This window comes from Bombus bifarius, unplaced genomic scaffold (assembly GCF_011952205.1).
Source record: "Bombus bifarius isolate JDL3187 unplaced genomic scaffold, Bbif_JDL3187 scf7180000009200, whole genome shotgun sequence".
NCBI lineage: Eukaryota > Metazoa > Arthropoda > Insecta > Hymenoptera > Apidae > Bombus > Bombus bifarius.
The window spans coordinates 1,323,422-1,340,744 of NW_022884965.1; the positions used below are offsets into that span (position 1 = coordinate 1,323,422).

The following is a 17,323-nucleotide window of genomic DNA, read 5'->3' on the forward strand; positions in this document are numbered from 1 at the left end:
GTGGAGAATGGACTGGCGAGGAGTTAGCGCGAATAGACAACGACGAACGTTCCATCGCGAAACTGTGTCGCTCCGGGATACCAGATTTCAGATTCGAAACGGGTTTCGAATGAAGACACGCCGACTGTAAGATTAGTAATACGCGATAATTAACTCGTTAACCTGTAGACAAGAGAATTAAGCGTTTTAATCTATGCGACGATGCGTTCATTCTTCTCTCGCACCTCCGTCATTGCAGGTAGCTTGCTACGGGAAAAGAAATTCTAATTTTAATTCTAATTTAAAGCTTGGTTATTATTAACGGATACGAATATATAAATCGTGTAGTGGTACAATAACGATAAATCAATGAACAAAAGGAACATTCGTGCAGTACGTTGTATGAAACTTTTGGTAATTTCGTTAGCGCTGTAACGAGACACGAGAAACGCGTGTCTGCATCGATGGTAACAATGAAATTTCAAAATGTCTCGTACTTCACAACGCAATATATTCGTACAAATAATCTACATATAAGTTTTATACTTTCGCGAGCCACCGTAATTCTATGCGGGAAATTTCCTACTACGCACGATGACAAATAGAAGATGGAAAGATTGGACTCGCTGTGGACGCTTCCCCCTTTCACCTCCCAGGGAAAAATAATTGCGGTAATCAAAGCCGGGTCGCGTTACCGATATCCATCCTCCTCTACAGGCGCGTGCATGGAGCGATCAACGCTTGGTCGGTATCGTGTTAAAGCCAGGCTGCTCGACCCGGCGACCGGACAATCGCGTAGCGTGTACGCGCACGAATAGAGTCGTACGCGCGCGGAGAGAGGATTAGCGAGAGAGCGTGGGTGGAGCATGGCAATGGGAGCAACGGTGGACTTGTTAGCGCGAATACATCGTCAGGAATAAAGCGTGTCGCATGTATATACGTCTAAATATAAAGTCGGTGGAGCCGGTGGAGAAGAGGCGCGAGTGCCACGGATCCCTGGCGAAAGAGCGGTGTAACCACCTAGTCAAAACACGCCTGTTGTGTCGCTCGGAGAACTCGCGAGGCGACGTCGCAACAGCGACTGCAGCTGTAGTTGCAGTCCGCTGCAGCTGAGTCCGATTCCAGACCGCCCTCTTCGCCGTGCTCTTCGCGAATACGTCGTTCGAGTTTCTCTCGTCGATTATGTTACAGTTTCGTGTCGTTTAGTGGGTGCGTCGATGTCTAGTGAAATCGATACCACCGTGCAGGATCGATAGTGGAAGCGGAAGAGAAATGGTGAAAACGGTGAATTTATTAAAAAAAAAAGAAAAGTAAGAAACTTCGAACTTTCAATGCTAATACGTCGATGGCATTCGCTCCTTCTCGTTTTACATCTCGATCGTTCGTCTACGTCTTACGCGAACGCGTTTATATTTACATTCAATGACACGCGTCTAGTACCCCGGTGATTACCAAAATACGTATCTCGAAGAAGTCGTGGACGAAGTAGATATTCGCGAGATTCGCGATACCACCGACCAGTGGTTAAAATTCGCTCGCAGTCGCGTGTCGCCGGGATTACGCGATTGGAAAAGTTGAAAACGAAAGGTTATTGGAAGTTTCGAAGCGGCAGCGTGTCGCGTCAGAGAAATATAATTAGCCCTGCTTCTGAGACGCGACTGGAAAGCAGGCTGTCCATTTTACGACGACCTTGGCTGTGAGGAATCGTAAAAACCGACGTGGAACGCGCTATGCTCTCTGTATCGCGCTATTTTCGGGCGGATAGCGAACCACTCGCGCGTAAGTGGCGGGCGAGATCGAACGGGGACGCGATACTCAGATATTTTACGACCGAGTCCATCCATTGACGTGGAAGTTTGTTTCGCCAACTTGGTTGCAGAGCGTCCATCCGTACTGGCGTTAATTAATTTATCGTTCAAAAGGGAATCGAGTTAACGGAGAAGACGCTTTCGAGCGATCGGCGTTGTCCGTTTACCAGAAGCGTAGGCCCCGAACGAAGCTTCGCTCGAGCGTGTTAACGGCAATTATCGTTCCTTCCCGGTAATCAGAAGGGTGGCGCAACAAAAATCGGCTGACGTAGACCGATGAAACTGCATCGAGATTCCTCGACTCGTAACGGTGTTGTGCGTAAACAGGTAGCTCTTCTGGCCTCGTCTACTGGTTCTAGATTCACAGGAAACGCCTTAGAACTGTTACATGTTACATTCTACTGCGGAATACTCGTCGTGATGATCTCCGCGCGTCCTATATCCGTTCTTTCGTTTCTTCATCCACAGACTAGATTTCCTGGGGTTCTTGCATATAAAATTTATACCGTTCGTTAGCATAGGAAGGAAGGATTTTACGATCGTGGATAGTTTCGCTCGCTTTACGAGGAAACAGGGATCGCCTGTCTCAGTTGGTCTCAGTCTACAGGTTGGAGAAATCCCGTAAATACCGAGGGTCCGGTATCGTCACCATCTACGATCCTCCCGTAATTAATTATTCTCGTCGAGTCGCGGGGCATTTAAACGAACGAGGCCGGAGGCCCGTGAGAGGAAAGCGTAATCGGTTAAAAATTGTGCCGTCCCAGAAACCGAGGGCCAACAATCTGGACGAGTCCGCTCGCGAGAGAGAGAGAGAGATAGAACAATAGCTCGGTTGATGACGATCAAACGTTCTCGTTGTTCCGCGTTCGTTAAAAGAGAGAACCGGCCTTCTCTTTCCGGGATCGACGCGACGTATCGCGCTTATTACGAATTAAACGAAAAAGAGGTTAATTCCGTGGCGGCTAAAACGGTCGATTCGAGCGGCTATTTTCAGCTGGAAACGTGACACTTCATTCATAATCCTCGACCGTGTAAGCTCGCCAGCCGACACCTAATTAAATCTGAATTTCCTCTTGCACTTGTTCGAGCGAACAACTTCCTCGTTGCTACTCGAGAACAAGGCGCGACGCCGACCCCCTTTCCACTCCGATGCAAATTTTATTTACCTAGTAAAACTTGTTATTCCGTATTTGCATCGTGCCATTGAACTATACCGTATACATAGAGAAGCGTATTTGCTACTGTACATCGGCAAAATGACACTCGAGGATACTTCATCGACGCGTGATCGATGATAGTCATCGTGGCACATCGTAGCAACGAAAGGATTTCGCAAGCGAGTGTCAAGGGAACGAAGGACTAAGTGGAAACGCGTGTTTCCGTCCCCGTTCGGCTGCCCTTTCGCCCTTAATCCCGCCAGCCCGTTTCCACGACAGCACGTAACTGAGTCGGTAAATCAACCGGGTATTCCTTTCTTGGTCCTTCATCCACCGAGTGCAGGTTGGTTCGCGATTCCGGCATTAAGTTTAACGCAGCCGGATTAAAACCTTTACCGTATGTCGCGAGGATCACAGTTTCCCCTTTATGCGGCGTCACGAATGGAGAACGTCGTTAAATGTTACTAACCGCTCGTTGGCCGGACGTTGCTCGATTCTCATCTGTCGATGATATTCTCCTTACCGATTCTGTTCCTGCGAAACAATTTCGCAAGGTGGACTTGCTCAGATTTTTGACGAATCGTTCGCTTGTCGTTTGTCTAATCAGTAGTGGGCGTTACAGATAGATCCGCGGTTAAACACATACTTTCGCTGTGACTTGGTATTTCAATTGTTTTCTGGCAAAAGCTTTTAAATCTTGTTCGTGGAACGAACGATCCTAATGATTTGCGCGCGTAGGACTCGGGTCGAAAATATTTAACCGACCGTGTCGAATGTTGACCCTAATCGCGACCGAACCAGATCGGACCCGGCAATTTGTGTCCTGTGCTCGGTTAGCCATGCGAGGATTGTGACTGTGCGCGAGCACTTCGTGGTACGATTCTACTTACCGAAGAACGAGCTGGAGATGGAGCGTGCCATTTCGACGGACGACAGTTGCGCGAAGAGGCTGTCGACGATCACGGAATACTCGGAGCCTGGGATCGACAGCGACGATAACGATCGCGAGGAACGCCGCGAGGAGGAGTCAGCGATTCCCAGAGGTGATTCCGAGCAAAGGCTCGAGGAGCAGGCGACAGCCGTCAAGTACTTCCTCGTGGACGACTCGCCGATGGCGAAGTTCAGTCGCAGCATCAAGTGGATCTACAAGAAAGTGAGTCTCGAAAGTACCTCGGTTAAAGAGATTTGTACTTTTCCTTCGTCTCGAATAATCATTGTAACGTTCGCGCACAGTGGCTTTACGATAATAATTTCATAGCGGTGATATTGCGATCGAAGATCCTTGTACGACGAAGGAAACGTAAGGGAATCGACGAACGAGAAACCGAATATCGCAGATTTCGCTGTGAAAGCAGAGAATAAGCAGAATTCTCGATACAGTTCGAACCCCAGGGAATCGTCTGTGAATCTGAATCTGCGATTCAAGCAGATTCGCCATTTGCACCTCAAAGTCAGCTTATGAGCGAACGAGTGTACCAGGGACTAATTCGTGCATATGCGGGGCAAAGCTCGTTTCCAGTTACGATACGCGCCTTTATCCCAAGTTGCCACCGTGGAATTATCGTATCCCGCGGATGTCTGACGTTGACGTTTCTATCGGGCCGGAAGGTTCGATCGTACTCTAGTCGCGTCCGCTTCGTCTTCGTCTCGGTGAAAGAAGCTATTAACCGCACGCAGCGAACGCCGCGCGTTCTTTTGCTCTGTTTTACTTTCGAACTCCTCGAGCCGTGTCTGCTTCGTACGGAACGAAACGTACCGTGTACGCCCGGCGGTTCCTGGCGCGACTCACGAAAGTCGTGACGGGCCTCGCGCCTCTCCTCCGCTCATCTACGATGCCTCGGAACGTGCTCGAAAGCGTGCCCCGTCGCGATGCATCGACGCTGAAAAGGTCTAGCGTGCAGGAATTTTAGGTGAATTGGTTCGGAGTTGCGTCGATCGAAGTTCGCGAGTGGCGGTTGCGCCAGGAATTTCTAAGCAGCGAGTGAGAACCGCGATCCAACAGGGCATTTTGTTCCGCTATATGTCCGTAAGAACAATGATTTACGCTCGAATTAATACGTTTCCTCGGTCCCTAGATTCGTAGAAAAGCCTTTCCATTTAACATTCACTGCCAACTACGAGATACCTCGCAGTAAGCGTATGTACCAAGACTGCCGACGATATCTCGTAGTTTGCGGAGTGTGCGCAGCAATTTTATTCAGCGACGCCAGCTGCCAGTTATCTGGCACTGTTTTCTTTCATTCTCAACTTGGTGTAAACGTCATTTTAGTATTATATCTGCAACTAACAAAATTTCCAACGAATGGGATAAAGACGTTACAATGCAATTGCACCTTCTTTTCTTTATATTCTTGGTTCGTTCGTTGGTATTCCTCCTGCTTATTCGTTCTTATTTTCGCGCGACAAAGCGCACCGATGATGGTACACAAAGCACGGAACGTGTTAATGAACTCGGTGACAACATTCTCCTCTTCCGATTCGCGTCCCCGACCTCGGATGAAATGCCGGTGGAACGCGAGTGCCCGGAATCGAGATGGAATCCTCTCGCGCCCTCTTTCACCCTCCTTCCGCCTATTCTCCCGTTCCTTTCGTCCTCCTTGCTCTCGGTCTCGCTTTGTCTCGTCTCGTCCGCGGGTCTGCCGCTTGTCCTTTCCAATCTCTTCTCGTCACGTGTTCGTCGCAGAATGGGGAGGTCGCGCAACAACCACCGGGCTACTTGTTCTCCGCTCCTGGCCAGACGGATAAAGAGCAGAAGTGGAGACAGTCGAACCGGTAGCACAGAAGAAACAGCCTGAGAAAGATGAACGGAGCCGAAAGAGGGGAAAGAGGAAATCGCGTCTCGAGAGGCTCCAACGGACCTAGAAACTCTTCTCCGGCCTCCGCTACTAGAGAGTCACAAGACCAGCCTCTCGAGAAGGTCTTAGGAGGCGGAATGACCTATTTCGCATTGTGGCTAGGTTTTCGGTGTACCGGTGGAGAAACGAGAGACGAAACGATGCCAGCGTTACAGCGAGTCGCGTGGACTCGCAAGCGACTGTTAGCTACAGCTACCTAGCAGAGTATTCTTTGAAACGGGAAGGTTAACGAACTTCCGCTGAATTCCGGACGCGTTTTCCACGACGTGGAATTTCGTGTTTTACCTCTTTGTGACTCCATGAAAATTGCCAGCGTCTTACGCGTCGCGAACGAACCGCCGTCCGTGTATCGTTCTCGATTTTCGTGGCGAGAAAATTGTGGTTCTATTTGAAAACTAAAGAATGTAACGCGATAGGAGACTCGGGAAGTAGGTTTGTAGAAAAACTTAATGGGCCGGTTAGGAGGAAATCGATACATCAGCGCGACCCGGTTACGCGAGAAGTGATAAATTTTAATTACCAAATTATGCTGTCCGACCTGACACAGAGTTGGAGAACCGTGCTAACCCACGACCGACCGAGCTAATTGAAATCTCGATTTTTGGTAGCTCTAATTCGTTCCCTCGGCTTTATGGAGTCGTACATGCCTGAAATATCTCAGCCATTCGCCGTGCGCCAGGTGGAACGAATAGGCGGCACGAGCTCTACCCGAGATTCTTATCCCAACTGCGACACGTTCCATGCGTCAGCAGGGTCTTCTCTCACTTTACGTTCCTTCGATCGACAATATTCCGGGGTCAATAGAAACCGAATCGTTCCAATTTCTTCCTGGTCGTTTTCTCTCCGCGATCGTTTCGCCCCGGTGTCGGACTTCCTTTCGAAGCAACATCTCGCGCCTCGCTTCTGATACGAACGACCGAGAACAAAGCGAATCGCGTTTACACGCTTTTAACATGCCGGCGTACCGAACGAGCGCTCTCTTAGGAGCAAAACCAAAGTAATTTGCCACAGGAAACGCGCGTAATCGCAAAATCGACCACAATGTCGATGTCGTTGCCGAAAGTGCGGCAGCAATTTCCATCGATGGGTTCGTCCATCGTCTGCGGGCTGCTGTGTAACGACCAGACCTTCCATTGAAACTCGCAATTGACGTTACGAAGTTAACGCTTACGCACGCGACTTCATGCTCCACGTTCCATATAATATCACAGGCACCGGAAATATCGACTATTTTTCGAAATTACCATATTGCCTAAGTAATCCTGTCCTCCGTAATTTCAATCAATTCCAACCCCTTTTAACCGATCGGCTACGATACGACCACCATCGGTCGTAAATTTCCACGAATCTCATTCATCTTCCTTCTGTATCTTTGGAATTTGAGAAAGCAACGGATCGCGACAAGGAGACAGGTTTAATTCCGTGGATTACGATGATCTTTTTGGATATTTGTGACAGCGGTAGATGCGTATTCGTTACTTTAAACATCTTACTATGTCTGAAGGAATACCTGGAAATATGTATACGAAATTTCTAGTAATACGTAATTCTGCTTAATTCAGAGACTTGTTAATGGTCTTATCGACGATCCCCGCGTCGCTGTTCTAGTGGATTTCGCAGCGATATAAATAATCTCGTAGCTTTAAATTGAAATAGTAATTAGAGCTAGACTTTGATACTAATACGTAGGAACTTTATTACCTGGAGTAATTAATTCTTACCATGTCGTTTCCTTGGGATTTTTTGCATATATAGACTATTATTATAGATATGGTTGTGCCAAAAGTTTCTTTCGTTTTATAAGGAAATAATAGACGCAAGTCGTTTTCTGTTTTGTTTTATTGGAAGAAAATGCATCATGCATAAATCAATAAAATAATACGAAATAAAAAATGTTGTGCATCTATCATAAAACGAAAGAAAGTTTTCGGGCAATCTATCGTATTATTGAATTGTTGGTAAGAAAGTGGTGACTTAGATTTTAGCCCCACGCAACAGAATGTCGAACATTAATCGCGATGATCGAACAGGTATGAACGATGCGGATCGTGAAATTCGATAGCGTGGATCGCGATCGAACATTCCTGTTCGCCGATGTGTTCGTACTCGCAGGATATTTGATCCGCCGTGACAGTCCATCGAGACTTTTCGATTCGAGGACCGGACCGCAGCATCGAGTCGTGACCGACGCGTTAAAGCGAATCGATTTCACCGAAGCAAGTGTCACGTTAATTGCAGCGGTGCCAGCCGATAATCAGCGTGTCATTAAACGTTGCGCGGCGACGCAGTTCCGGCCAAACAATAACAACAATCAGAACGACAAATCGGAATTTTGTGCTCGTTCGCGAATTGTTGGAATATCGAAGCCGCGACAGAGAGGCCGGCCTGCAAAATGAATTATTTATTTTGTCAACCGCCGTCGTGCTGTGCTAATTCGATGGTCAATTAACGAATCCACCCCCTGTGACGCGATTTGTTCGTCTGTTTGCTCGCTAATGCGCTGGAAATTCGTTTATGCAGAAGACTCGAGCCCCTATTTATGCCGAGAATGATTTACGCTATCGCGTTCGATGGTTTTCGCTATATGAAGTCCAGAGGCAGTAACACGATAAACCGTTATTATAATAAATATAGGATGAACGGTTTTAGTCTGCAAACGCAAATTACTCGTGCGCTACGTGTGCTATAAAAGAAAAAATAGCTCAGATAAGAAGCGAATGATTTGGAGAGGAGCACGATCTGGTGTAGATAGTTTTCTTTAGACAGACTCGAGCAGATCGTACGAAGGTGACATTTCTTTACACGGAATTGTATATTTTTTAACTCACGAATCGATGTAGCTTATTATTCTCCGCAAGAAAGTATTAACCTATTTCTACCGAACAATCTTTCAACTCTACTTTATCGAATTTAACGTATGAAAGATCTGAGATAGCTGCTAAAGTAATGATTCTTTCGGTAGAAATAGATTAACAGCCTTTTTGCAGAGAGCATCGAACTGCGTCGACTAGAGCATTACGAAATATAAAATTCCATTTAAAAAATAATGTGTCACCTTCTTACGATCTCTACGAAACTATCCACATTCCATCTGATTTATTTTTTATACAACATATAACGTACGAGTAACTTGGATTTATAGATCAAAATCGGTCATCCTGTATGTATCATCTTTATTAATGCGGATTATGCTGACAAAGTGGGATAAGTCAGCAGTAACGCACATAGGTGTAAATGCAGTGTTGAGGTTATTCGATGTGTAAACAGAGAAAACTCGTGGATAAATTGTTAGGCAGAAAATATATTTAAATAGAAGTGTAATTATAAGTAAGAATACAATTTGAGCTGGTCCAGATTCGCACGCTAGCTGTGTTACCCAATGTTTATGGTCTGATCTCGTCGCAGTCTTTTGTCTACGCGCTGTCGATAGCTTCAGTGCTTGAGAAAACTAAAAAAGCCAGATGTAGAGTTTTCTTAGAAGTGGTGACCACTTCAACATGCAGAATACGCGATTGTTACGCAATTATAGAACGCGGGTATTGGGTTGGCAACTAAGTGATTGCGGATTTTGACATTAGGTGGTAATGACTCGTGCCATATGCCTGTGTTTTGGGTTGGCAACTAAGTGATTACGGAGTTTGTCATTACCACCTAATGTCAAAATCCGCAATCACTTAGTTGCCAACCCAATACACAGGCATATGGCACGAGTCGCATGCTTTGTAACGCTTTTGAAACGGAATTTCTGGAGTTACAAAGTGTAGTACGAAAAGAATGTAAACAAGTGCGATACGAGATGGCAGTATTGCAAATGCGATTGCATGCTCCGAATTAAACACCGAGGATAAACAACGACGTGGGAGAAATATCCGTGCGAACCTAAACGATCTCGTGGGGGCATAGAGATTTAACAACTAAAAGAGTCGACGGTGATCTATCGTATAATGCTATTAATAATCCTAAAAAGAAATAACAAACCCGTCACGATTCTCCATGACTCGAGGGATCGCAGGTTCGGCAAGAACATAATTAGACTGCAATCATGATCAGTAACAGACATACCCTGATCCAACATGTATTTCGCGAACCTAAGACAACTATGCCGCAGCTTCTCAATGAGCTGCTTATATTCCATTGGTTGGCGACCACATTACGGATGCATACTCTGAATGTGTTGTAACTAATGTGCGATATAATAGTTCGATGAGTTGGATGATGAACAAAGTTAAAAGTACGTCGCTTAACAAATTCTAATTTCCTGCACGCGTAGTTAACGACGATAATTGTATTTTTCATTTCCATAGAACTTTGTCAACTTCTCAGCTATGTTCGGAAGGTTGGTATCTTCGAGCTTGAACAGGCAGTTTGCATTTTCAATCGTGTCACGTCAAGACGCTGCTGTTTAATCATAAAACGCCCTTAAAATCGGTAAACCAACAAAAATGTTTTTCTCCTGGGAGCTTCGTTCAGATTCGATGGCAAAAATATTTCTTTGAAGAATATTTCTATACAAGCTGATCTTTTTCTCTTTTTTTTTTTCCTTTTTTCTTTATTCCCTTTCCCTCGAGGGATGCGCCTTTTTTCGTGCTATTCATCGCGAGACACCCTGCATAAAGCGATAAATTGGATTCCCGTCGACGAGGCAACTGGAAGAGGCAAACCGTAATCTTCGCGGGGACTTAACGCGTACACGTAGCATCATCCGACCGAAGAGAGCCGGCCTCGATTAATCATACAGTCTTACGGTGACAGCTTCTATGAAAGCTTGAATCTTCGCCTTGTTGCTCCGCGATGAGATCGATACGGTGATCCCATTGAGACTAAATTACCTCCCATTATGGGAGTCACACGGCCAACCGATACTCTCGCGGCCGCGCATGTTGCTCGTTTAATCTCTTAGCAGGGATTAACGATGCACGGTCCTGTGTTTGTGGAAAAAACTGTAGTAGTTGATTCTCAGTTCTTTGGGGGTTGCCCCGTCTCCAGCTTCTATTTACTTTCCTGCCATACTTTTGTGTTTTACGTATCAGGTATTTTCGATGGAACGTCCACGTCTCTAGCATAAGCAATCATTTCTATATAGATATTTCTTTGTACGATCTGTTTATTTTTGAAATTATACAAATATATTGCGTATTTGTGCAAAAAGATTCCGAGTATAAAAAATAATATAAAGTTTCGAGGTTGCTTAGGAAAAAGCGCTTCCTGGGTAATGCGGAAATATCATCAGATCGATAACACGTACTTCATGAATTACATTAAGTTCGGTTTAGTTTGAAAATCGAGTTAGCTGGATAATTTTCTATTTTGGCTATCGGATCCGCGTGTGTGTATGTTCTCAGGCAATGACTTTCCTCGGCAAAGGAATGTACGGTACAGCGCGACGGCGAATAAAATCATTGCGCGGGGTCGTGGTCGAGTTCAACGACACGAACCTTGGCTAGAGAAAGAGAACGGATCGAAAGGATCGAGGATCCAGGGGGGATCCGGTCGATCTCCGTGGACGTGTTTTGGATAAGGATACGTTCTTCTCTTCCTCTTTCATTCCACCTACGCTACGGTGGCGCTAATTATCTTTTACGTCCTAACAATATCGCGTAATTAGTTCTTCCCTTCCACTACCTTGAATTACACCGAGTAGAACTGCTGTTGCAGAACGCGGAAACACCTAGCGAAATAACGTGCATTTTTTGTTCGCTTTCATTCGGTATTTCTTCTCTTTTTTTTTTTTTCCTAGTCGGAGAACTGGACGAAGGAATTTCGTGTCGAGTATAAAAACTGGTAGCTGGCCAGCGGCCCGTTTTTATCGGCTCGCTTCACATTATCGGCTATCGTTCGGCCGTATCGTCCCGTTCGTTTATTCCGAAATTCTTCGACAGATTATGACGTATCGGTCGTTTATTCGGCCAGGCTGACGCGCGAATGAAAGGGTCCACGTCCTGTCCGTCAGGATAATTCGGCTCTGTCCCGGACACCGATAGAGATCGATCGATTTTTCACGCGAGTTTATGGATACACGCGTACAAAAGATCCGCCGGGAAAATTACACGCGTCGTAATTTCGCTTAAAATGAATGCAGCACACGCTTCTACGATTTACGGCAGAGTAAGATGATTTCAGTCATCTCAATTTCCACGTCTTAAAATTCAATCCTCAGCCTTGCACGGAATAATCAAACTTGTCGCGTATTATGAAACACCATCGATTTTCAACGTAATAACCGAAGAACGAAAAAATATCGTCTACTTAGATCCGATCGATCTCGAATTTGTCGTCGAACGATTCGAGGCTTCTATCGTGCAGAGTTAGGGTAAAACCAGCTTGCTCGTTCGTGCTTTCCATTAAACCCAAACTCAAACAAGATCGCGAAGAAAAAGAGCACCGCTGTGACTTCGTATTGTACCCGAGTAGAGTAGAAAACCGCGCGGGCGAACAACGAAGGAATTCGTCGTGGTACGAGTCGAGAGAAACAGCCCTCCGCTTCTGTCTACGCCATAGTTTTTGCAAAGGAGATGAAAGAAAAAGTTGGCGACTGCAATATCTGGTTCCCATCCGCGTTCCATGTGCCACCGATCAGTCGATAATTGCAAACCGAACGACCGACAAACATTTAATGGAGTTTTGGGCCACGGTCTCGCGCGCCACGATCCACTTTTCGTTTTACAAACGGCGGCCAATCGCTTCCTTCGCCGTTCTGTCCGACCCGGTTTCAATCCGCGTGTCGATTACACGTTTCGCGCTTTCTCTATCGTCCGCGACTCCATATCCACTTATTTTCCACTATTTTTATCTATTTATCTGACTAGATATTCGGCCTTATCGAGATCCCAGGGACAATTAGTACTTTGTTTCCGGTCGAACTCTATCTTACACGACTTCTTTCGCTCTTCCGTGGTTTCGTTGGTTCTAGGATACTTTTTAAGGAGAGACAATCGTAGGGAAATTGATAGTTTCGAAGCTTTATGATACACCGTGTAGGCTACTGCTACTTCGTAAAGTTGCTGGGTTGGCAGAAGAAACGAGATCCCATTCTTTGATGCTCAGCAGTCCGAGAATACACGTTGTTACGTAGCGGGCTAACCAAGTATCACGCAAATATGATTTTTCTTCGCTCACCCGTTTTACTAATAATTGAATATTACGTAATGACGCTAGAATGAAGTTACATAATCGTATCGTTACGTACTAATCGAATACGGTATTTAGTATCTGGAAACACTGTAAATGCATCGATGATTCCTACAAAGAAACGCGGCGTAGTAACACGAGGAGAAATTGAATTTCAGAGTTTTGTTCGAAGGATCTTTGCGCCTTCCATCGAATCGTTGCGACACTGTCTTCGGTCGGAACTCGCGAAAATATTCTCAGTCGCGTTCCTGCTTCCAGATAACAAGGATTCGTTGCTAGTAGCGATTTATAAAATTATCCTCCTCTGTTATTTCCCGAAGAGAAAGGGATATTTATATTATATTACATTTATATATGTTGAGATATGTATAATTTTCTGTGCTGGACTGGGTTAAATGCGTAGTAGAGATAGTCGTATGTGAATATCAGTGTGTGGAGGTATGTGCGTCTCGAAAACAGATGAATGTAAACTGTTCAGTCGGTTAACAGTCGAGGATAGAAGAAACTTGCTGAGACGCGTGCAAGTGTGTATCGATGAATATATAAGGAATCGTCCACGAAATAAATATATTACTATTTTAATATTAATCATCAGTATAAATTTAGTGTTCCTATAACATTATTTCGGCTTCAAAGGTCCACGATTCTCAACAATATATTTCTTTACGTAAGAAGATCTAAAATAAATTTCGATCCCCCAAACGCGGTTCGACGCATCGTCGAATTATTTACGAACCGATGTACGAACAATGAGCAATCATCTTCGTCGCGAAGGACACGGAAATGTGAGCGAAACGATCGCACGAAAAGACGTCGTTAAAGGAGGACGATCGTACGTTTGGATTAGCGTGAGTTCGCGCGTCGAACGAAGCGGAACGGCTCGCGTATAGGACCGTCCGTTGGCGACAACGCGTTATCGATAAAACGTAACTTTCAGTTTGCGAGGCAAACGTCCGGGCTGCGTTGCACGTCTGTCTTAATCCTCGCATCGGTGAAATATAGCAGCGCGGTCACGGGAACGCGGGATTTCGCCGGTAAGCCGCGCCCGTTGTTCCCGATTCTTTCTTTCCTTCCAGTGTGTCGGTTAAAAAACGAGCAGAAGAAACGACGAACGGGATATTCGCCAGGGTTAGAGAGGTCTGCCGGTGTCGCGATAGTTCAGTAAACCCGCTCGTTCCCTCGAATCCGTAAAGGAATTGACTTTGCCACGGATTCTCGTTATTCTCCAGGCTCGTGCAATCTGCCACGAAAGGATTTGCTTCTTTTGGAATAGCACGATCCGGGTATCCGATGACGCAGAGAAGATTTCAATTTTGTTATTGTTTATCGCGCACTTACTCGTGCGATCGGCCAATCGTTTAAAGCGCATCGTCGTTGATTTGATGTTCGTCGACTTCTCGCGGACTGGAAACACGTTCGTAAAACAAGACGATATCGTGTAAAATGTTAAAAATTAATCGTAATTGGATAGCACGCGAACAATTCCATCTGTAGATACAACAATGGGATTTGAAAAAGTGAATTAAATCGTAGAAGCTATTTGCAGGACCGACGATAAGATTAACGCGATTTTATCACAAAATCTTCTGTATTATTCAGAAAAGAGAAGGGAATGACGTTTAAAAACGTCAACGTTTTCTAAAAAAGAAGAGATCTCGTGTATGATTCTTCTCTAGAGGTGTAATAATAAGCGTATTTCGCTCTGACTGGGAATTAAAAATCGGTTGTCAGAATTGAATGCAGGAGGAGCTGGAACGAAGAAGGAGAGTCGAGAAGGAAGGAAGCGCGTTATTCCGGGCCGTGGTGCACGTTCGAATAATCCGCGGGAAATTCGTCACGGCCGACTGGCCGCATCATTCGACGATAGTTTTAGCGAACGAACGTGCCTCGTCACTGTCGCGCCATTCCCGTCCGTTCTCCTTTTTTTTCCCCCGGGCGCAATTTCCGCGCTACCCACCACTCGTCGATATTCATTCCCCTTTCTTCGGCTCGTACGCAGAGACCGTTCCGAGGGTAAATTGATTCAGCCTGTGCCAAGGCAGGACGCGGACATACAGCTCCTCCGTTCGCTCGATCGTGTGTTCTCGCGATTCAGCTTCCTGCGTTCGGTGCAGACCGAATCGACGTATCGTGGAAAACGAAGAGGGAACGTCCACCAGGACTCGTTTCTTGCAAAGTCTTTTCGCCTGGCGAACGATGGAATTTTGACGTCGATGAACGCGCAAGAATTTTTCGAACTACTCGATGAATTTTTAATAGAAAATTTCACGGTGTCGCGGACCCTTGTTGGGCGGTAGCCTCGCTGAGAATCGAGCATACGTTGACATTGCGATCGTAGGGAAATGGAGTTTCTGGAATAAAATTAGAACGCGAAGGCACTAATTCGACGGTTGAATAGCGTAGAACGTTCGATGATCGATGTTCGTGTGGTTGCCGTGTTACAATCTTTTTCGTCGAATATCCTAGTGCTTATGTATTCGTCAATCAGGTTCGTGGAAATTGACATATTCGTCAGAACGTTAATTCGACAGAAAATGCATCCACCGTAATCATAGCGGCAATTACTACCACGGTGCGACCAACAACCATCGAATCGTCGATATCCATAAATTTAGTCGAGCTCGTCGCGTCATCCACGATCCGACGTGTTAGTCCCTGTCGCGATAGTTGAAAACAACTGGCAAAGTTCGTACGTTTGCTCTTATTTAACAGGAGCATAATCGTAAAAGGAAGTGCCGCTCCAGATTGTTCTATCGGAGCGAACACGTGTTTAATATTACGCTTACCGATATCACCGGTTAAGCTTGTCGGAGAAGACTGAACCGTGGAGGGAGGTCATATTTGCAAGTTAAATTAGAGTAGGGTAAAAAAAAAGGCGGGAATATGCGCAGCGTACAGGCAAAAGAAAAGGGGATTTTATCAAACTTATGGCTCGGTATGGCAAGGGTGAAACTTGAAAACTTCCCTCCTTCCTGCAGCCCTCCCGTCCGCTTTTCACCTCTTGGTCGGAGCATCCTTTTGTCGCTCGAGATTCATAAGCTTTTTTTTCCGGTACCGTTTCTCCGCAATTTCAGCGGAGTGGCCTAGCGTAGTCTCGAGACGAGAGCACAGGAATTCACCTGTATTCGAGGGCCACGAGATCAATTCTGTGTCTGCTGGTGAATTCAAGGAGAGAGGTTTGCCAAACTAAATAAAAGAGAGAGAGAGAGAGAGAATCTGGTCGCGTCGCAAATTAAACGAACGCACCTGACTGGCGTTCGCGTGATCGAAGCTATTGTCGCCTCGGTGGACCCTTTTTCCCTGCAACACCGGATCTATATTGTTCAATTTGACCTGGTTGTCGGGTGCACCAGCCAGTTTCAAACGCGCAGAGTGCTTTTCAAGCGGGATGCCATTATTTAGGAACGTGTGTAACCGTGAAAGTAGCGAGCGACACACGAGCGGTTTCCTTGAGTTTTTGCCCGACAATTCTTTCCTGTCTAGCCTCGATTCGTCGTTGCTTGCACCGTTAGAAATCGTCGGAAACCGATGGAGAATTATCGTTGTCGTAATTTATTTTTCTTGCCTAACACCGCGTATCACTCGGGATCGAAATTTCCACGGGGCCCGGATATTCCGTTTAGAGCGAGAGATTCATAACGAGCGTTAATTTTCGAGGCAAACGACGACGGCGACGGGCTCTTTAACGTTCCGCGAAATTATTTAACGGAAGACGAAACGATACACCCTGGCGGCTTATTAAAGCCCGGATTTTCCGGAGGAAACGGGAACCGTCGAAGAAAACGAGTAGAGGCCAACGCGAAGAAGCTGAAAAATCTACTTTGCGTCGATCCCTCTAACGAAAATCTCGTTGAGAATTTCTGCCAGCAGATTCAACGTCTCATAGATAACGAGCGGCATAAATCTGCTGACGGATTTAATTCGCGTTTCTTTCGCGAATCGTTCGATGTTAACGTACGGTCCTCGCGAAAGATTATGTAAATATAGGGAAAAATATTAGAAAACAAGAGAGAATATTTCGCCACGTTCGCTATATGTCGCGTGCAATTAGAAATTATCCCGGTGTAGGCTCCTTTGACCGCGAAATTGCGGTTTCTCTACGATGTAATATTTTACCCAGGTTTTTCCGTGGATGCGCGAACCACCGCAGGTCAGACAGGCTAGGTCTTGTTCCGATGCACGCGGTTCTTCTATTTGCGATACCCTACCTCGTTGACGGGAGATGATGCACTCACTTTAATCAGAAGTCTGGTTCGACCATGCCCGAGGCAGCGTACGGCTCTCCTAAATGTTACGACGACGAACGCGGTCACGGATACGCGTGCTCTGCCTCTGTGGTATATACTCGCGACGTGTACAGCGTTGCCTGGCACTCCGTTGCAAAAGGAGGAAAGAG

The 17,323-nt window shown here is 45.9% G+C and overlaps 1 protein-coding gene across 3 annotated transcripts in view; it reads left to right on the top strand.

The window, feature by feature from the left end:
* LOC117214310 (putative uncharacterized protein DDB_G0271606) overlaps positions 1-17,323 on the top strand; it is a 108,218-nt gene that overhangs the window by 15,740 nt on the left and 75,155 nt on the right. Inside the window, exon 1 of one of the 3 annotated variants that reach the window (XM_033460304.1) lies at positions 3,500-4,097. The exons of 1 other annotated variant lie outside the window; for it this stretch is intronic. In XM_033460304.1, coding sequence (XP_033316195.1) covers positions 3,852-4,097 — 246 coding nt within the window. In that variant the 5' untranslated portion in view covers positions 3,500-3,851. Of the gene's footprint in view, positions 1-3,499; positions 4,098-17,323 lie in introns of those variants that run through there. One more of the 3 variants, XM_033460306.1, reaches the window with a different exon arrangement.